General features: G+C 44.8%; 1 protein-coding gene across 1 annotated transcript; it reads left to right on the top strand.

Moving 5' to 3' along the window:
• Positions 1 to 2,720: 2,720 nt before the first annotated feature.
• Positions 2,721 to 21,679, top strand: LOC129850477 (aryl hydrocarbon receptor-like). The gene is made up of 5 exons (XM_055916864.1): positions 2,721 to 3,280; positions 3,589 to 3,773; positions 11,782 to 11,873; positions 20,608 to 20,697; positions 20,951 to 21,679. Exons 1-5 carry the CDS (start codon positions 3,243 to 3,245, stop codon positions 21,044 to 21,046), a joined length of 501 nt encoding a protein of 166 aa, XP_055772839.1. The 5' UTR covers positions 2,721 to 3,242; the 3' UTR covers positions 21,047 to 21,679.

The following is a 21,679-nucleotide window of genomic DNA, read 5'->3' as shown; positions in this document are numbered from 1 at the left end:
GCTCTGAGAGTGTCCTCAGTGATGTTGTTTGTTAATGTTTGCTCTGAGAGTGTCCTCAGTGATGGTGTTTGTTAATGTTTGCTCTGAGAGTTTCCTCAGTGATGTTGTTTAATAATGTTTACTCTGAGAGCACACATCCCATCAGTCATCATGCACCTCTGGCTTCAAGACATTGAATTACATTTTCATTCAGAGAAAGAGAGGGAGAGATAAGAGAGAGGGAGAGAGACAGAGAGAGAGAAAGAGACACTAACACACCATAGAATCTCACACATACACTCACACACACACAGAGCGAGAGAAAGAGAAACTAACACACCATAGAATCTCACACATACACTCACACACACACAGAGCGAGAGAAAGAGAGAGATAAAGTGAGAGAGCTTTCTCTCATACATGATGCTATATTTCCTTGTTTTTATCAATAGTACATTTGCTGTAATTTCTTGTTAATTTCCCACGCTAGACTCAGGGGGAAACAGTAGATCTGTTTAAACACGGCCCCATCACCCATCAGTAATACAACCGCTCGCTTGCTCACTGTCACATCTAAATGAACAATTGGCAGTCCCGTCCAACCCTGAGACTGATCCCAGAGGAAAACACCATGCTGCACAGCAGGGCTGCATAACAAGCTTATAGACAAGTTCCTTTCTCACTGATAACATAGCAAGTGTAGACCTACAATACGTTGAAATAAATACCATCTACCGTCTACCATCTAACATAATAAGCTCTGTTGTAGATGAAATATCCACTTTTATTAAGCTCCATCTCAAAGACAATATTGTTTGGTATGTAAGTGCCATACCCAACAACGGTCCAACATACACAACCGTAAACATATCGTAGTACTGTAATTCTTAGCTCGGGGTCAAGAAGGAAGTTGACTTACTTCAGAGAGAGGTCAGGACATCAAAACTGATGTCAATGTCTCATTTACTCTGTCAATTTAAAGCATGTCCACAGCTATTTGTATATTCAAAGATATTGCCCACGTGTTTCTTTTTAATGTGGCTTGACCCACTTGCTTTTAGCCTCCCAAATCCTATTGTAAACATAAGGGGATTTAGGTTTTAGCGATAGTGAGTGTAGCCCCCTAAAATCCCCATAAAACCCCCTCACTCAATGAATACAAATACATTCACTGAATGATCTGCTGTATAGTCTTGATTAATTACATTTCTCCACTTGAAATGAATGTCACTTGATGAAATATGTTTTGTATGTTGATCAATGTAATAGACAAGCAGAATATTTTTTGTTTGTAAATTCATGCATTCAAAAACATTAGTTATTTTCAAAAGCCAAAAGAATAGCCAATTCAAAACATGACCATAGGGACAGACAAGCCAAGGATAGGTACTGCTCTGAATATGATACTCTTTAAATTCATTTCCAACACTGTACTTACACTGAACCTTTTTGCAAGTTAATATAAGCACTTTGTCTTTGCCACAGGGGTAGATCATATAATGAATGCATTGCAGATACCATGAAACCCTATGTTTGCAAGCGAATGGAGATTTGCCTAGTAGTAAACCTATTACATATCTAAATGTTTTGATGTTTATTCGCTCTGACAAACACATTCAGTATGTCAACTGTCAGATTATCAAATTCCCCCAAAGCAGTCTAAAAGCCTGAAATGAACAGTGTTTAATGGATTATCCTCCCAAGCTTTGACTGGGATATTCATGGGATCTGAATGTGGTGTACTGTATTTACCATGCTTTCCATATATGGAATGGGGTGTCCAAATACTGTACATTGACGTGGAATACTGAATACAAATTGACTTGGGGGCTGGGTCAATTCCTCCAAAAATGACTTCACAATTGTGTTAGGTAGTTGGGTCAAAGTCATGAGATCTTGGTGCACACATACAATATTCTGTTGATTCTCAAATCTGTAGTCTGATCTAATCCTGTCAAATTGTGGAGTCCAACGTATATTTCTCCGTGTCAGAAAAACTGTTCATGGCTGTCCATCCTGTCAGGCTTGGAATGCCGTTTACATTCCAAATGTTGACATTTCGGGAGACACACATCACTTTTTGATGAATCTGAGATGGAAAAATCCCTAATCCCTTTTATTCAAAGCAAATGGAAAATGTAAACGGCATTCCAAGTAATGTGGCAGATTAGGAGATAAAGAGATTTGCTATCAGAGCCTGAAATAACAAGTAACATGAATACAGTCATTCCCAAGTCATTAACCCTGAATAGAGATCATCACCCTCCACCAAAACTGCTTCTGTATACACACTTCTTCCTGACAACGCTCTTCATTTAACTGGTGAGGTGTCAGTCTGCAGTACATTCACAAACTATGACCTATTTTGCTTTGCTGACCCAAAAATACAGAAGGCTGTTTTAAAAATCTAAGAGTTGATATAAGGATACATACATTTACATAATTTAGCAGACGCTCTTATGCAAAGAAATTTACAGTAGTGAGTGCATGGGACTCGAACCCACAACCCTGGCGTTGCAAGCACCATGCTCTACCAATTGACTCACACGGGACCTCATATAATACAATATATTAAATCTACTTGAATTATTCATGTGTTCTACAACTGCAGTAGCTACAGTAATGAACTTTCAATTGTTTTTTAAGACGTCCCATCCATCTCGTCTAGACCCAAACATTTGAAGGGTGTAAACAACACAATGGTAGTCACTTTGCGATTGGCTGGGATAAGCGTGTGCGTGTCCGGTGGGCGGAGCTGAAGGGTGTGTGAAAGAAATGACCACAAATGTCAAATTTCTGCAGTGTGCATGACGTTTGTTGTAGCTATGAAATGCTCGTGTGGCTAATGTTTGGCGAATATATTCCGATTTGATTTATGGTCCATCCGCGTTTGGCAAGGAAGCTCGCACGGCATTGACGGCTCAGTGTTGGCAATTGATCATCCTTTTCTTCTTCGAACTTGTCCGCTTTCTCTAGCTAAATTAGGTTGTTAATATATGTAGCAAACATTTCTTGCCTTTTGCCTAATAATGCAGGTATGCATTTAACTGGCTATATCGTTTTGTAGCATGCTTGAAAATGCATCTTACTGAGTAATCGACCATGTTTTGGTTTGATTGTCAGCTAGCTAACATGATACGTGTTATTTAGCTAGCCTAGCAGAAGCAGGGATTTGACTGCGTACCCTGTCCCGTCAGCTAGCTAGCTGTCTTTCTAGTGCGCTTGGCATTCCATAGTACACATTGGGAATAAATAGCACCAACATGTATGCAAGTCGCAAGAGGAAAAAGCCCCAGAGAAGGTACAGTCACGATAGATAACTGATCGCCGCTACAACAGCATAGCCAGCTAGTTAGGGGTTGTAGACAAAGTTATGTCACTACTAGTCTAGTGCATGTTTAGTATGCCACATCAGTGTACAGAATTAGGATGCCTTGTGAGTGACAGTTCAATTGTAGTACTGTTGTTATATTCATTCATTCGTGGACTCCATGAGTTGCATTCATTAACACTTTAGTAAACATACAGTATCTACCATTTAGGCTACATAACAAGACCGAGGAATATCATCATATGAGACATTGATGGCAGACATTCTCCTCCTCGTAGTGCGAAGCCACCTCCAGAAGGAGCCAAATCAAACCCTTCCAAGAGGCACCGGGAACGCCTGAATGGGGAGTTGGACAGGCTGGCCGGTCTGCTTCCTTACCCCCAGGATGTCATCTCCAAGCTGGACAAACTGACCATCCTCAGGCTTTGTGTCAGCTACCTGCGTGTCAAGAGCTTTTTCAATGGTAAGGCATGATCATAACTCACCCTATTGTCCATATTTAGGGTTGGATTATGTTAAGATATTATCGCTATGGATCTGACTACTGTCTGATTTATTTTTATTTTTTAACCTTTATTTAACTAGGCAAGTCAGTTAAGAACAAATTCTTATTTACGATGACGGCCTAGGAACAGTGGGTTAACTGCCTTTTTCAGGGGCAGAACGACATTTTTACTTTGTCAGCTCAGGGATTCGATCTAGCAACTGGCCGAACGCTCTAACCACTAGGCTACCTGCTGCCCTGATCAACTATATCAGTCACTATCTACTACTGAGGTGTCTGGGAGGCAGTGGCTAGATCTCTCGCTCTCTCTCAAGAAAGGGAGGACTTTCTTAAATAACAGGATGCCAGCAGGGTGTGTGAAATCCTGTGGAAAGTAGAATATATAGGGTAAAAGGTTCTGTTTGGGTTGCAGACTAGGCTGTTTGGATACTAAGAAAGTAGGGCTGTGACGATACCAGTATTGCAATATTTTTTCCATGGCAAAAATGGAAACTCGAAGCAAACTCTTTGTTCCTTTAAGAACCTGCTGTATGTAAAGTATTGTGGCTGTAGTTTGGAAAATAAATACATGTGACTCTGGATGACATCGTAATGATGTTTGTTTCCAACATTAAGGCTGTTTTCCTAAAAGTTAAATCTGCTTTATGTTTCCTTGCCATGATACTAACGAGTATTGCGATACTGGTATCGTCCCGGTCCTAGTATCCATCCTCGGCTGTTTGGACCCGCACTCGGCTGTTTGGACCCGCACTCGGCTGTTTGGACCCGCACTCGGCTGTTTGGACCCGCACTCGGCTGTTTGGACCCGCACTCGGCTGTTTGGACCCGCACTCGCTGTTAAAAACAAACTGAAATATAAAATTTACATAATTATTCAGATGTTTGTATTTTGTTGAAGCACCTTTGGCATCCATTATAGCCTCTAGTCTTGATTGGCACACCGATATTTGGGGAGTTTCACCCATTCTTCTCTGTAGATTCTCTGAAGCTCTGTCAGGTTCGATGTGTAGCGTCGCTGCACAGCTATTTTCAAGTCTTGCCAGAGATGTTCGATCGTGTTCAATTCCGGGCTCTGGCTGGGCCACTCAAGGACATTCAGAGACTTGTCCCGAAGCCACTCCTGCGTTGTCTTGGCTGTGTGCTTAGGGTTGTTGTCCTGTTGGAAGGTGAAGCTTCGCCCCAGTCTGAGGGCTCTGGAGCAGGTTTTCATCAAGGATCTCTCTATACTTTGCTCCATTCATCTTTCCCTCAATTCTGACTAGTCTCCCAGTCCCTGCTGCTGAAAAACATCCCCACAGCATGATGCTGCCACCATGCTTCACCGTAGGGATGGTGCCAGGTTTCCTCCAGACGTGACGCTTGGCATTCAGGCCAGAGATTTCAATCTTGGTTTCATCAGACCAGAGAATCTTGTTTCAAATGGTCTGAGAGTCTTTAGGTGCGGTATAAGGGGTATTTGGAAATAGCCACGGGATGGTTTTTCAAAACCGCCAATACAGCTTACACTATTTATTTGAATTGTTTCAAAACATTGAAATATTTGAAGCAAATGTTTTTTTATGAAATACCTGCAGTCAACTTGTGCAATACCTTAGGAGATGAAGCAGATTGTGTTCTTCATTTCACCTGTCACATTATTGTACATTATGAAGCTCACCGTAGTTCCCCAGAACAGTTGAGCCGGTCTCTTGTTTGTTTGGAAATAGCATAACGGGAGAACGCGGGAGCAGGTGAGTCCAGCTGTGTGTTGTAAATAGCACAACGGGAGAACGCGGGAGCAGGTGAGTCCAGCTGTGTGTTGTAAATAGCACAACGGGAGAACGCGGGAGCAGGTGAGTCCAGCTGTGTGTTGTAAATAGCACAACGGGAGAACGCGGGAGCAGGTGAGTCCAGCTGTGTGTTGACATGAACCTGTTTTATATTGAAAGTCAATAGAGTCATCAGGGACGTGCCACTATAGCGTTCCTTCATAGGAAATACATTAGTGCAACACATTCGGCAGAAAATAGCTTCATTTTCATCTGATGGCAGCAGAAGTGCAACAAAGTACATGAGCTTTCAATGAAAAAGCAAGTTTTTTTTGCGAAAACTATCCATAGCTTCATATTTCTACTCTTTATCATATAAAGAATGTAGCCAGCTAAATTTCCTAATGTTCTGTTTAAAGTTAATCGTGCATTTTAATGGTGAAAAATGGCTGGCTACACCGAGAAAAGTATCAGAGAAAAGTAGCTGCACATCAGTCAGAGCGCTGTCTGCTGATAGAATGATGGAGAACAGTAGCTCCACATCAGTCAGTGCTGTCTGCTGATAGAATGATGGAGAACAGTAGCTACACGTCAGTCAGAGTGCTGTCTGCTGATAGAATGATGGAGAACAGTAGTTACACATCAGTCAGAGCGCTGTCTGCTGATAGAATGATGGAGAACAGTAGCTCCACATCAGTCAGAGCGCTGTCTGCTGATAGAATGATGGAGAACAGTAGCTGCACATCAGTCAGAGCGCTTTCTGCTGATAGAATGATGGAGAACAGTAGCTCCACATCAGTCAGAGCGCTGTCTGCTGATAGAATGATGGAGAACAGTAGCTCCACATCAGTCAGAGCGCTGTCTGCTGATAGAATGATGGAGAACAGTAGCTCCACATCAGTCAGAGTGCTGTCTACTGATAGAATGATGGAGAACAGTAGCTCCACATCAGTCAGAGTGCTGTCTGCTGGTAGAATGATGGAGAACAGTAGCTCCACATCAGTCAGAGCGCTGTCTGCTGATAGAATGATGGAGAACAGTAGCTCCACATCAGTCAGAGCGCTGTCTGCTGATAGAATGATGGAGAACAGTAGCTACACATCAGTCAGTGCTGTCTGCTGATAGAATGATGGAGAACAGTAGCTACACATCAGTCAGTGCTGTCTGCTGATAGAATGATGGAGAACAGTAGCTACACATCAGTCAGAGCGCTGATAGAATGATGGAGAACAGTAGCTACACGTCAGTCAGAGTGCTGTCTGCTGATAGAATGATGGAGAACAGTAGCTCCACATCAGTCAGAGCGCTGTCTGCTGATAGAATGATGGAGAACAGTAGCTCCACATCAGTCAGAGCGCTGTCTGCTGGTAGAATGATGGAGAACAGTAGCTACACATCAGTCAGTGCTGTCTGCTGATAGAATGATGGAGAACAGTAGCTACACATCAGTCAGTGCTGTCTGCTGATAGAATGATGGAGAACAGTAGCTACACATCAGTCAGAGCGCTGATAGAATGATGGAGCTCCACGTCAGTCAGAGTGCTGTCTGCTGATAGAATGATGGAGAACAGTAGCTACACATCAGTCAGAGCGCTGATAGAATGATGGAGAACAGTAGCTCCACGTCAGTCAGAGCGCTGTCTGCTGATAGAATGATGGAGAACAGTAGCTCCACGTCAGTCAGAGTGCTGTCTGCTGATAGAATGATGGAGAACAGTAGCTACACATCAGTCAGAGCGCTGTCTGCTGATAGAATGATGGAGAACAGTAGCTCCACGTCAGTCAGAGTGCTGTCTGCTGATAGAATGATGGAGAACAGTAGCTCCACATCAGTCAGAGTGCTGTCTGCTGATAGAATGATGGAGAACAGTAGCTCCACGTCAGTCAGAGTGCTGTCTGCTGATAGAATGATGGAGAACAGTAGCTCCACATCAGTCAGAGTGCTGTCTGCTGATAGAATGATGGAGAACAGTAGCTCCACATCAGTCAGAGTGCTGTCTGCTGATAGAATGATGGAGAACAGTAGCTCCACGTCAGTCAGAGTGCTGTCTGCTGGTAGAATGATGGAGAACAGTAGCTCCACATCAGTCAGAGTGCTGTCTGCTGATAGAATGATGGAGAACAGTAGCTCCACGTCAGTCAGAGTGCTGTCTGCTGATAGAATGATGAACAGTAGCCACACGTCAGTCAGAGCGCTGATAGAATGATGGAGAACAGTAGCTCCACATCAGTCAGAGCGCTGATAGAATGATGGAGAACAGTAGCTCCACATCAGAGCGCTGTCTGCTGATAGAATGATGGAGAACAGTAGCCTCACATCAGTCAGAGCGCTGTCTGCTGATAGAATGATGGAGAACAGTAGCTCCACGTCAGTCAGAGTGCTGTCTGCTGATAGAATGATGGAGAACAGTAGCTCCACATCAGTCAGAGTGCTGTCTGCTGATAGAATGATGGAGAACAGTAGCTCCACATCAGTCAGTGCTGTCTGCTGATAGAATGATGGAGAACAGTAGCTCCACATCAGAGCGCTGTCTGCTGATAGAATCATGGAGAACAGTAGCTACACATCAGTCAGAGTGCTGTCTGCTGATAGAATGATGGAGAACAGTAGCTCCACATCAGTCAGTGCTGTCTGCTGATAGAATGGAGAACTGTAGCTCCACGTCAGTCAGAGCGCTGTCTGCTGATAGAATGATGGAGAACAGTAGCTACACGTCAGTCAGAGCGCTGTCTGCTGATAGAATGATGGAGAACAGTAGCTCCACATGAGTCAGAGCGCTGTCTGCTGATAGAATGGAGAACAGTAGCTCCACATCAGTCAGAGTGCTGTCTGCTGATAGAATGATGGAGAACAGTAGCTCCACATCCGTCAGAGCACTGCCTGCTGATAGAATGATGGAGAACAGTAGCTACACGTCAGTCAGAGCGCTGTCTGCTGATAGAATGATGGAGAACAGTAGCTCCACATCAGAGCGCTGTCTGCTGATAGAATGATGGAGAACAGTAGCTCCACATCAGTCAGAGCGCTGATAGAATGATGGAGAACAGTAGCTACACATCAGTCAGAGTGCTGTCTGCTGATAGAATGATGGAGAACAGTAGCTACACATCAGTCAGAGCGCTGTCTGCTGATAGAATGATGGAGAACAGTAGCTCCACGTCAGTCAGAGTGCTGTCTGCTGATAGAATGATGGAGAACAGTAGCTCCACATCAGTCAGAGCTCTGTCTGCTGATAGAATGATGGAGAACAGTAGCTCCACATCAGTCAGTGCTGTCTGCTGATAGAATGATGGAGAACAGTAGCTCCACATCAGTCAGAGCTCTGTCTGCTGATAGAATGATGGAGAACAGTAGCTCCACATCAGTCAGTGCTGTCTGCTGATAGAATGATGGAGAACAGTAGCTCCACATCAGTCAGAGCGCTGTCTGCTGATAGAATGATGGAGAACAGTAGCTCCACATCAGTCAGAGCGCTGTCTGCTGATAGAATGATGGAGAACAGTAGCTCCACATCAGTCAGAGCTCTGTCTGCTGATAGAATGATGGAGAACAGTAGCTCCACATCAGTCAGTGCTGTCTGCTGATAGAATGATGGAGAACAGTAGCTCCACATCAGTCAGAGCGCTGTCTGCTGATAGAATGATGGAGAACAGTAGCTCCACATCAGTCAGAGCGCTGTCTGCTGATAGAATGATGGAGAACAGTAGCTCCACATCAGTCAGAGTGCTGTCTGCTGATAGAATGATGGAGAACAGTAGCTCCACATCAGTCAGAGCGCTGTCTGCTGATAGAATGCCCATTCCTGATTTCTCATCTGAGTGGAGAAGTGCAACTGAAGCACGAAATTAGTCTAATGCAGAGCAGAAATTACAATAAGATCCATTTTACATCTGCGTTTACAGAACGTGAGAAGATCTTAAGAGTTTTCAGAATTCTGCGTAAACGTGACCCCGAAGTTTAACTTGCTACTTAATCTAAGCGGCTGAATTAATAAGGTGATGGGTCATATTGTTTTAGCTTTCTGCCTTGTTTGAGTAGTCAAAGCCCTTTGGATGAGTTATCTGTACAGCTGGCACTGCTATCTTTTCATTTCCTTGTGTTTTTTTCTCCTACGTTCTCCACCGTCTCCTCCTACCCCCTATTCTCAGAGCAGAGCAGCCTGGTCCGTTGCCCTAGCGACTCCAGACTCCACACAGACACAGCATGTAGCCTACACATGCTGCTCCAGAGCCTGTACTGTTCTTCCTTCAGACAAGCATGTGTCAAAACTTTGTTCATTTGCACAATGTCTCTCGTTCACATTCACTTGGAAATGTCATTCGGTAGCGCCTACCTATGTATGTGTAACTTTATGAGATGGATTGCCTGTCTTTGCAATTCGTTTATTTTCATTTGCGCTCATTAGAATATTTAGCTAGCAGCCTCCATTGAAATTTGTGTGCTAATTTTGTTGGCATTTTGTTAATGGGTGCCTTTCTTTTTTTTTTTTTTGGCGCCTCCTTGTGTACTAATACACTAATACTGTATATCCCTGTATGCGAGAAGGACTGTGTGACGATATGAATATCTTGATACTGCCCAACCCTAAAATGTTCCTTCTTGACAAGAAGACATAATAAAGGGTAAGAATACAAAGTAAATGGCTCAGTAGAATATAAAACATTTTTTTTCTAAATATAATACAGGAAAGCACAATTTATAGTCCAATATTTAGACATGCATCAGGGATGGGGGGGGCAAGTGTTTTAAATTGTGCATTCAATCCAACATTTGCACAACCACAAAATAAAGCAAGGAAGCTGAAAAATTTCTTAGAACTTGTAGGCTAGCTGTCTGAGATGTAAACATTTAGCCTCAATTTTTGCAAGATGTTCCCTTGGGGAGCCCTTCATATTTTGAGTGATTCAATTAGCTCGACTTGCATGAGGAAAAAGTCAGCAGAATTCTGTTGTACTCTTATTTAGTTTCCTCAGACCTGCTAGCAGCCAGGATTCCTGGCCTTTATGTTGTGTTGTTGTTGCTGCTGTGGTGCTTTGTGTCATCGGCAGAGTTCCTAGACTCCCGAGGGGAGTGGGGGGGTGTTTGCCTGAGTAATCTATATTAGAACAGACTTGTTGAACTCTTGACTCCTCAGACTCCTGAGGGGAGTGGGGGGGTGTTTGCCTGAGTAATCTATATTAGAACAGACTTGTTGAACTCTTGACTCCTCAGACTCCTGAGGAGGGTTATAAAACAGTGGTCTTCTGCATCCCAAATTGCACTTTATTCCCTGTTTAGTGCACTACGTTTGTCAAGGGTATGGGCTCTAGTCAAAAGTAGGTCACTATATAGGGAATAGGATGCCATTTGGTGTGCAGTGTTTGATAGTCTGTAGTATGAGCCAACAACTAAACGTTGACTTGTTTAGATGAGTGAGCAGCGTTGACTCGGCTCTGATAAGGGGATGGGTGTAGGTTGATGTGAACCAGAGGTGGAGGGGATTCTTTTGGCCATCGTATGAGAAAACAACAAGATTGTGGACAGGTCGTCGTTGTAAATAAGAATACATTCTTAAATTACTTACCTGTATGAAAAAGGGGGGGAAATAATTGTGGTCTACTGTGGGGATGGGACTGCCTGAGATAGGATGTCATTCTACTGCGGGGATGGGCAAGTCCTCGGGGCCTGAGTGGTGTCACACGTTTACTCCAGCCTCAGCTAACACACCTGACTCCAATAATCAACTAATCATGATCATCAGTTTAAAATGTAATTAGTTTAATCAGCTGTGTTTGCTAGACGGGGAGAAAGTGTGACATCACTCTGGCCCCTGAGGACTTTGAGTTTCCTATCCACGTTCTACTGGCACAACTCTCCTACTGTAGCTAGGCTATAGGGCCCGACCAGCACAGTTAGGGTCTGTTCTCTTAATCACACTGAATCATAAGGCATCACACTGCACAATCTATCTGAAGATGATTTGCCCGTTGCCTAGCCTATATGGCTACCACAGTACACACAAATAGAATAACAAAATTTTTGGTTGATTTAAAATGCCCATCAAATTCTCTTCCACAGGAGAAAATAGTACCATTAGCGGTGTACACATTCGGCCTATATTGTGAATGGGTCTCTGTCTGTAGTGATGCACTGTAACTGGTTCCTCTGCAGTCCTTCAGTGTGTGGGGGAAATCCTCTATGGTACAGTAACCTTGATCTTGATTGTATTGTGTTGCAGTGACCCGACAATCCACAGCCTCCCAGCGCCCAGAGTGTAATGTTCTGAAGAAGCAAGACCTTCACGTTCCAGAGGGAGAGCTGTTACTACAGGTTAGTGGGGTCTGTTCAGTAGCCACCCTGTCTGTTACTACAGGTTAGTGGGGTCTATTCAGTAGCCACCCTGTCTGTTACTACAGGTTAGTGGGGTCTATTCAGTAGCCACCCTGTCTGTTACTACAGGTAAGTGGGGTTTGTTCAGTAGCCACCCTGTCTGTTACTACAGGTTAGTGGGGTTTGTTCAGTAGCCACCCTGTCTGTTACTACAGGTTAGTGGGGTCTATTCAGTAGCCACCCTGTCTGTTACTACAGGTTAGTGGGGTTTGTTCAGTAGCCACCCTGTCTGTTACTACAGGTTAGTGGGGTCTATTCAGTAGCCACCCTGTCTGTTACTACAGGTTAGTGGGGTCTGTTCAGTAGCCACCCTGTCTGTTACTACAGGTTAGTGGGGTCTGTTCAGTAGCCACCCTGTCTGTTACTACAGGTTAGTGGGGTCTATTCAGTAGCCACCCTGTCTGTTACTACAGGTTAGTGGGGTCTGTTCAGTAGCCACCCTGTCTGTTACTACAGGTTAGTGGGGTCTATTCAGTAGCCACCCTGTCTGTTACTACAGGTTAGTGGGGTCTGTTCAGTAGCCACCCTGTCTGTTACTACAGGTTAGTGGGGTCTGTTCAGTAGCCACCCTGTCTGTTACTACAGGTTAGTGGGGTCTATTCAGTAGCCACCCTGTCTGTTACTACAGGTTAGTGGGGTCTGTTCAGTAGCCACCCTGTCTGTTACTACAGGTTAGTGGGGTCTATTCAGTAGCCACCCTGTCTGTTACTACAGGTTAGTGGGGTCTGTTCAGTAGCCATCCTGTCTGTTACTACAGGTTAGTGGGGTCTGTTCAGTAGCCACCCTGTCTGTTACTACAGGTTAGTGGGGTCTATTCAGTAGCCACCCTGTCTGTTACTACAGGTTAGTGGGGTCTATTCAGTAGCCACCCTGTCTGTTACTACAGGTTAGTGGGGTCTGTTCAGTAGCCACCCTGTCTGTTACTACAGGTTAGTGGGGTCTATTCAGTAACCCTGTCTGTTACTACAGGTTAGTGGGGTCTGTTCAGTAGCCACCCTGTCTGTTACTACAGGTTAGTGGGGTCTGTTCAGTAGCCACCCTGTCTGTTACTACAGGTTAGTGGGGTCTATTCGGTAGCCACCCTGTCTGTTACTACAGGTTAGTGGGGTCTATTCAGTAACCACCCTGTCTGTTACTACAGGTTAGTGGGGTCTGTTCAGTAGCCACCCTGTCTGTTACTACAGGTTAGTGGGGTCTATTCAGTAGCCACCCTGTCTGTTACTACAGGTTAGTGGGGTCTGTTCAGTAGCCACCCTGTCTGTTACTACAGGTTAGTGGGGTCTATTCAGTAACCCTGTCTGTTACTACAGGTTAGTGGGGTCTGTTCAGTAGCCACCCTGTCTGTTACTACAGGTTAGTGGGGTCTGTTCAGTAGCCACCCTGTCTGTTACTACAGGTTAGTGGGGTCTATTCAGTAGCCACCCTGTCTGTTACTACAGGTTAGTGGGGTCTGTTCAGTAGCCACCCTGTCTGTTACTACAGGTTAGTGGGGTCTGTTCAGTAGCCACCCTGTCTGTTACTACAGGTTAGTGGGGTCTATTCAGTAGCCACCCTGTCTGTTACTACAGGTTAGTGGGGTCTGTTCAGTAGCCACCCTGTCTGTTACTACAGGTTAGTGGGGTCTATTCAGTAGCCACCCTGTCTGTTACTACAGGTTAGTGGGGTCTGTTCAGTAGCCACCCTGTCTGTTACTACAGGTTAGTGGGGTTTGTTCAGTAGCCACCCTGTCTGTTACTACAGGTTAGTGGGGTCTATTCAGTAGCCACCCTGTCTGTTACTACAGGTTAGTGGGGTCTGTTCAGTAGCCACCCTGTCTGTTACTACAGGTTAGTGGGGTCTATTCAGTAGCCACCCTGTCTGTTACTACAGGTTAGTGGGGTCTGTTCAGTAGCCATCCTGTCTGTTACTACAGGTTAGTGGGGTCTGTTCAGTAGCCACCCTGTCTGTTACTACAGGTTAGTGGGGTCTATTCAGTAGCCACCCTGTCTGTTACTACAGGTTAGTGGGGTCTATTCAGTAGCCACCCTGTCTGTTACTACAGGTTAGTGGGGTTTGTTCAGTAGCCACCCTGTCTGTTACTACAGGTTAGTGGGGTCTATTCAGTAACCACCCTGTCTGTTACTACAGGTTAGTGGGGTCTGTTCAGTAACCACCCTGTCTGTTACTACAGGTTAGTGGGGTCTATTCGGTAGCCACCCTGTCTGTTACTACAGGTTAGTGGGGTCTGTTCAGTAGCCACCCTGTCTGTTACTACAGGTTAGTGGGGTCTATTCGGTAGCCACCCTGTCTGTTACTACAGGTTAGTGGGGTCTATTCAGTAACCCTGTCTGTTACTACAGGTTAGTGGGGTCTGTTCAGTAACCCTGTCTGTTACTACAGGTTAGTGGGGTCTATTCAGTAGCCACCCTGTCTGTTACTACAGGTTAGTGGGGTCTATTCGGTAGCCACCCTGTCTGTTACTACAGGTTAGTGGGGTCTATTCAGTAGCCACCCTGTCTGTTACTACAGGTTAGTGGGGTCTATTCAGTAACCCTGTCTGTTACTACAGGTTAGTGGGGTCTATTCAGTAGCCACCCTGTCTGTTACTACAGGTTAGTGGGGTCTGTTCAGTAGCCACCCTGTCTGTTACTACAGGTTAGTGGGGTCTATTCAGTAGCCACCCTGTCTGTTACTACAGGTTAGTGGGGTCTATTCAGTAGCCACACTGTCTGTTACTACAGGTTAGTGGGGTCTATTCAGTAGCCACACTGTCTGTTACTACAGGTTAGTGGGGCCTATTCAGTAGCCACCCTGTCTGTTACTACAGGTTAGTGGGGTCTATTCAGTAGCCACACTGTCTGTTACTACAGGTTAGTGGGGCCTATTCAGTAGCCACCCTGTCTGTTACTACAGGTTAGTGGGGTCTGTTCAGTAGCCACCCTGTCTGTTACTACAGGTTAGTGGGGTCTATTCGGTAGCCACCCTGTCTGTTACTACAGGTTAGTGGGGTCTATTCAGTAACCCTGTCTGTTACTACAGGTTAGTGGGGTCTGTTCAGTAACCCTGTCTGTTACTACAGGTTAGTGGGGTCTATTCAGTAGCCACCCTGTCTGTTACTACAGGTTAGTGGGGTCTATTCGGTAGCCACCCTGTCTGTTACTACAGGTTAGTGGGGTCTATTCAGTAGCCACCCTGTCTGTTACTACAGGTTAGTGGGGTCTATTCAGTAGCCACCCTGTCTGTTACTACAGGTTAGTGGGGTCTATTCAGTAACCCTGTCTGTTACTACAGGTTAGTGGGGTCTATTCAGTAGCCACCCTGTCTGTTACTACAGGTTAGTGGGGTCTATTCGGTAGCCACCCTGTCTGTTACTACAGGTTAGTGGGGTCTATTCAGTAGCCACCCTGTCTGTTACTACAGGTTAGTGGGGTCTGTTCAGTAGCCACCCTGTCTGTTACTACAGGTTAGTGGGGTTTGTTCAGTAGCCACCCTGTCTGTTACTACAGGTTAGTGGGGTCTATTCAGTAGCCACCCTGTCTGTTACTACAGGTTAGTGGGGTCTATTCAGTAGCCACCCTGTCTGTTACTACAGGTTAGTGGGGTTTGTTCAGTAGCCACCCTGTCTGTTACTACAGGTTAGTGGGGTCTGTTCAGTAGCCACCCTGTCTGTTACTACAGGTTAGTGGGGTCTATTCAGTAGCCACCCTGTCTGTTACTACAGGTTAGTGGGGTCTATTCAGTAGCCACCCTGTATGTTACTACAGGTTAGTGGGGTCTATTCAGTAGCCACCCTGTATGTTACTACAGGTTAGTGGGGTCTATTCAGTAACCCTGTCTGTTACTACAGGTTAGTGGGGTCTGTTCAGTAACCCTGTCTGTTACTACAGGTTAGTGGGGTCTATTCAGTAGCCACCCTGTCTGTTACTACAGGTTAGTGGGGTCTGTTCAGTAGCCACCCTGTCTGTTACTACAGGTTAGTGGGGTTTGTTCAGTAGCCACCCTGTCTGTTACTACAGGTTAGTGGGGTCTATTCAGTAGCCACCCTGTCTGTTACTACAGGTTAGTGGGGTCTGTTCAGTAGCCACCCTGTCTGTTACTACAGGTTAGTGGGGTCTATTCAGTAGCCACCCTGTCTGTTACTACAGGTTAGTGGGGTCTGTTCAGTAGCCATCCTGTCTGTTACTACAGGTTAGTGGGGTCTGTTCAGTAGCCACCCTGTCTGTTACTACAGGTTAGTGGGGTCTATTCAGTAGCCACCCTGTCTGTTACTACAGGTTAGTGGGGTCTATTCAGTAGCCACCCTGTCTGTTACTACAGGTTAGTGGGGTTTGTTCAGTAGCCACCCTGTCTGTTACTACAGGTTAGTGGGGTCTATTCGGTAGCCACCCTGTCTGTTACTACAGGTTAGTGGGGTCTATTCAGTAACCACCCTGTCTGTTACTACAGGTTAGTGGGGTCTGTTCAGTAACCACCCTGTCTGTTACTACAGGTTAGTGGGGTCTGTTCAGTAGCCACCCTGTCTGTTACTACAGGTTAGTGGGGTCTATTCAGTAGCCACCCTGTCTGTTACTACAGGTTAGTGGGGTCTATTCAGTAACCCTGTCTGTTACTACAGGTTAGTGGGGTCTATTCAGTAGCCACCCTGTCTGTTACTACAGGTTAGTGGGGTGTATTCAGTAGCCACCCTGTCTGTTACTACAGGTTAGTGGGGTCTATTCAGTAACCCTGTCTGTTACTACAGGTTAGTGGGGTCTGTTCAGTAGCCACCCTGTCTGTTACTACAGGTTAGTGGGGTCTATTCGGTAGCCACCCTGTCTGTTACTACAGGTTAGTGGGGTCTATTCAGTAGCCACCCTGTCTGTTACTACAGGTTAGTGGGGTCTATTCAGTAGCCACCCTGTCTGTTACTACAGGTTAGTGGGGTCTGTTCAGTAGCCACCCTGTCTGTTACTACAGGTTAGTGGGGTTTGTTCAGTAGCCACCCTGTCTGTTACTACAGGTTAGTGGGGTCTATTCAGTAGCCACCCTGTCTGTTACTACAGGTTAGTGGGGTTTGTTCAGTAGCCACCCTGTCTGTTACTACAGGTTAGTGGGGTCTATTCAGTAGCCACCCTGTCTGTTACTACAGGTTAGTGGGGTCTATTCAGTAGCCACCCTGTCTGTTACTACAGGTTAGTGGGGTTTGTTCAGTAGCCACCCTGTCTGTTACTACAGGTTAGTGGGGTCTATTCAGTAGCCACCCTGTCTGTTACTACAGGTTAGTGGGGTTTGTTCAGTAGCCACCCTGTCTGTTACTACAGGTTAGTGGGGTCTGTTCAGTAGCCACCCTGTCTGTTACTACAGGTTAGTGGGGTTTGTTCAGTAGCCACCCTGTCTGTTACTACAGGTTAGTGGGGTCTATTCAGTAGCCACCCTGTCTGTTACTACAGGTTAGTGGGGTTTGTTCAGTAGCCACCCTGTCTGTTACTACAGGTTAGTGGGGTCTATTCAGTAGCCACCCTGTCTGTTACTACAGGTTAGTGGGGTCTATTCAGTAGCCACCCTGTCTGTTACTACAGGTTAGTGGGGTTTGTTCAGTAGCCACCCTGTCTGTTACTACAGGTTAGTGGGGTCTATTCAGTAGCCACCCTGTCTGTTACTACAGGTTAGTGGGGTCTGTTCAGTAGCCACCCTGTCTGTTACTACAGGTTAGTGGGGTTTGTTCAGTAGCCACCCTGTCTGTTACTACAGGTTAGTGGGGTCTGTTCAGTAGCCACCCTGTCTGTTACTACAGGTTAGTGGGGTCTATTCAGTAGCCACCCTGTCTGTTACTACAGGTTAGTGGGGTCTATTCAGTAGCCACCCTGTCTGTTACTACAGGTTAGTGGGGTCTATTCAGTAGCCACCCTGTCTGTTACTACAGGTTAGTGGGGTCTATTCAGTAGCCACCCTGTCTGTTACTACAGGTTAGTGGGGTCTATTCAGTAACCCTGTCTGTTACTACAGGTTAGTGGGGTTTGTTCAGTAGCCACCCTGTCTGTTACTACAGGTTAGTGGGGTCTGTTCAGTAGCCACCCTGTCTGTTACTACAGGTTAGTGGGGTCTATTCAGTAGCCACCCTGTATGTTACTACAGGTTAGTGGGGTCTATTCAGTAGCCACCCTGTATGTTACTACAGGTTAGTGGGGTCTATTCAGTAGCCACCCTGTCTGTTACTACAGGTTAGTGGGGTCTATTCAGTAGCCACCCTGTCTGTTACTATAGGTTAGTGGGGTCTGTTCAGTAGCCACCCTGTCTGTTACTACAGGTTAGTGGGGTCTGTTCAGTAACCCTGTCTGGTACTACAGGTTAGTGGGGTCTATTCAGTAACCCTGTATGTTACTACAGGTTAGTGGGGTCTATTCAGTAGCCACCCTGTCTGTTACTACAGGTTAGTGGGGTCTATTCAGTAGCCACCCTGTCTGTTACTACAGGTTAGTGGGGTCTGTTCAGTAGCCACCCTGTCTGTTACTACAGGTTAGTGGGGTCTGTTCAGTAGACACCCTGTCTGTTACTACAGGTTAGTGGGGTCTGTTCAGTAGCCACCCTGTCTGTTACCACAGCACTCCAGGGCCTGTATTCATGGTAAAATAAGTACTTTATTAATCCCACAAAGGGCCTGTATTCATGGTAAAATAAGTACTTTATTAATCCCACAAAGGGCCTGTATTCATTGTAAAATAAGTACATTTACATTTAAGTCATTTAGCAGACGCTCTTATCCAGAGCGACTTACAAATTGGTGCATTCACCTTATGACATCCAGTGGAACAGCCACTTTACAACAGTGCATCTAAATCTTTTAAGGGGGGGGGGGGGGGGGTCAGAAGGTACTTTATTAATCCCACAAAGGTCCTGTATTCATTGTAAAATAATAACTGTATTAATCCCACAAAGAGCCTGTATTCATGATAAGGTAAGTACTCTATTCATCCCATACAGGGTACATTTGATTTCACCAGCCAATACATACCCTAATAAAACACAACAAAGGACAAACCGATATTAAACGCAGCAAATCTTTTTGTCGTCTCAAGAGTAGGAGTGCTGATCTAGGATCAGTTTGTCCTTTTTTTTTTTGATCTTAATGAATAAGATTACATTAACAGGACGGACCTGATCCTAGATCAGCACTGTGAGACGCTTTGTGAATACGGGCCGTCCACTAGCCCCTTTTCCTTCTTTTTGTTTTACCATGGAGAGTTGTTGGTTTGAGATGAAGTGCAGTTGAACCACACCATGCAGGGCCTGTGGCCTGTTAGCTTTTCCTGTCCAAATAATTACACAGTTAATCATATACTGCTGCCGGTCTGATCCTTGAACTGTCTGATCTTTGAACTGACTACATGGAATAGAGTAGATACAAACACAATGAATGCTTCCCAAATGGAACCCTATTCCCTGTATAGTGCACTACTTTTGACCAAAAGCACCCTATTCCTTAACACATTTTTTTAAATGTGATTTTATTTTTTCAAACAATACAAAACATACACATACAAACGACATCACACAAACATCGACTATATCACACCTGCCGAGACAGCCCCACACACCCATCTCCAGCGCCCGCATCACTCTCCGCCACATGGCCTCAAACTGCACCATTTTGTTTCTCTGAGTCACACACACATTTTCAACATTTAGATAATAAAGAATTTGACCTTTCCATTGTGTTAACAGAGGATTGGTTGATTTTCCAGCTTTTAAGTATATATTTTTCAAGATGAAGGACGAGGGTGCAGTGTGAGAACCCATCGGTTATCTCACTGCACCCTCATATGCCATGTTTGAAATATGCAGACAGATGGATTAAAAGTACATTTACATTGTTATTCTTCTGACAGCCAACATTCTAACTCTGCCCATAACTTTTTGACTTTAGAACATTCCCAGAAAGCATGGATTATCGAGTCATACTTTTTGACCAAAACTATTGCACTACATAGGGAATAGGGTGCCATTTGGGACACAGAAAAAACTCTATAGGCCTTTCAGTTCCTTTGACATTTCGCATTTTGCTGTTTGCTCTTTATAGCTGTAGGTCTACTTCATATGACCACATGTAGTCTAGATGGGTGTAAACATGTATACTAAACACAAATATAAATGCAAAAATTTTAACGATTTGACTGAGTTACAGTTCATATAAGGAAATCAGTCAATTTTAAATAAATTCATTAGGCCCTAATCTATGGATTTCACATGACTGGACAGGGGTGGAGCCATGGGTAGGCCTGGGATCGTCCAAGTGGGTGGGATTTACTGCCAAATTCTCTAAAATGACGTTGGAGGCAGCTTATGGTAGAGAAATGAACATTCAATGATCTGGCAACAGCTCAAGTGGACATTCCTGCAGTCAGCATACCAATTACACTCTCCCTCAACTTGATACATCTGTGGCATTGTGTTGTGTGACAAAACTGCACCTTTTTAAAGTGGACTTTTATTGTCCCCAGCAGAAGGTGCACCCGTGTAATGATGCTGTTTAATCTGCTTCTTGATATGCCACACTTGTCAGGTGGATGGATTATCTTGGCACAGGAGAAATGTTCACTAACAGGGATGATTTTATTTCAGCTCATGAAACATAGGATCATCACTTTACATGTTGCGTTTATATTTTTGTTCACTGTATAAAGATATACAAATCAGTTCTGTTCCACTCTCCTCTCAGGTGTTGAATGGCTTTGTTCTGGTCGTCACGGCTGGTGGCACAATCTTCTATGCATCCTCCACCATCCAGGACTACCTGGGCTTTCACCAGGTAAAGGCTCTTTTAACCTCTCTACAACTGGGCTTTCACCAAGTAATGGGCCTCTTTTTTAGCTTTCTATAAATGTAGTCTGGCTGACACCAGCTCTCAAAGTCTTCCTGAGACTGGAATGGCTGCTTTGATGTGTCGGCACGAAGCCTCAATAATGGAAGGGTTGTGCCCTCAGACTTCAAGGCGGCACCATACGCTGGTTGGATATCCCCATTTCAAATTGAATGAATCGTGATCTATTTTTTTTACATAGGACCGCCCTTCAGCTTCCAGCCAGCCCTTCCGGAATAAGCAAAAACACACTGTAGCTAGCACAAACCTTCGGAGTTTGGACATCGTTTGCCACTAACATGAAGAATAGGGTGCATAAAACATCACACACATTTTCCAAACGTTATAAAAACCCTTCTACACTAAAACGGGTGACATATTAGAGAACTGCAACTTGTTAAACGTTACGATCTTGTGGCTAGCAAGCAGCAACTAACGTTAGCTAGAATAGCTAATGTTAGCTAGCATTGTTCAGCCCATAGAAACCCAGACAGCTAATAACTTTAGCTTGCTGACTATCAACTCGAAATCGGCCAGCTAATCAAATGTATGTTTTATTTCAAATTGAACTAATTCGCTAATTATAGGCTGAACATTTCCTTAACCCACTAAAGTTATTCATTTTCCTTCTTGGATGTCCTCGATTTACATAGTAGGGCAATGTGAATCTTACATGCATTCTATCTTGCTAGCTAACTACTACTGTACGACCCATGTTCAGTTCTGGCAAGTTTCCTCCCTGCTTCCTAATTTTGCATGAACATGAACGACCCTAAACATGAATAGATTACAAAGATCAGACTACAGCAAGTATGACCAACAAAACCAAAAGAGAGATGAGTCCTCTTTTATCAAGTCAGCCTAGAATGTCTAATGTAACAATTACTACTGTAAAGATAAAACAGAGCGCATGTACAACATTTACTACTGT

This window comes from Salvelinus fontinalis, unplaced genomic scaffold (assembly GCF_029448725.1).
Source record: "Salvelinus fontinalis isolate EN_2023a unplaced genomic scaffold, ASM2944872v1 scaffold_2051, whole genome shotgun sequence".
Classification (NCBI taxonomy): Eukaryota; Metazoa; Chordata; class Actinopteri; order Salmoniformes; family Salmonidae; genus Salvelinus; species Salvelinus fontinalis.
This window is presented reverse-complemented; position numbering and strand designations above follow the sequence as displayed.

Excerpts from the sequence above, each read along its gene's own strand:
- LOC129850477 (XM_055916864.1), top strand. The coding sequence starts at position 3,243 with ATGTATGCAAGTCGCAAGAGGAAAAAGCCCCAGAGAAG. Across the intron at positions 3,281-3,588 it reads AGGAAAAAGCCCCAGAGAAG|TGCGAAGCCACCTCCAGAAG; the intron begins GTACAGTCACGA and ends TCCTCCTCGTAG. Across the intron at positions 11,874-20,607 it reads AGGGAGAGCTGTTACTACAG|GTGTTGAATGGCTTTGTTCT; the intron begins GTTAGTGGGGTC and ends CTCTCCTCTCAG.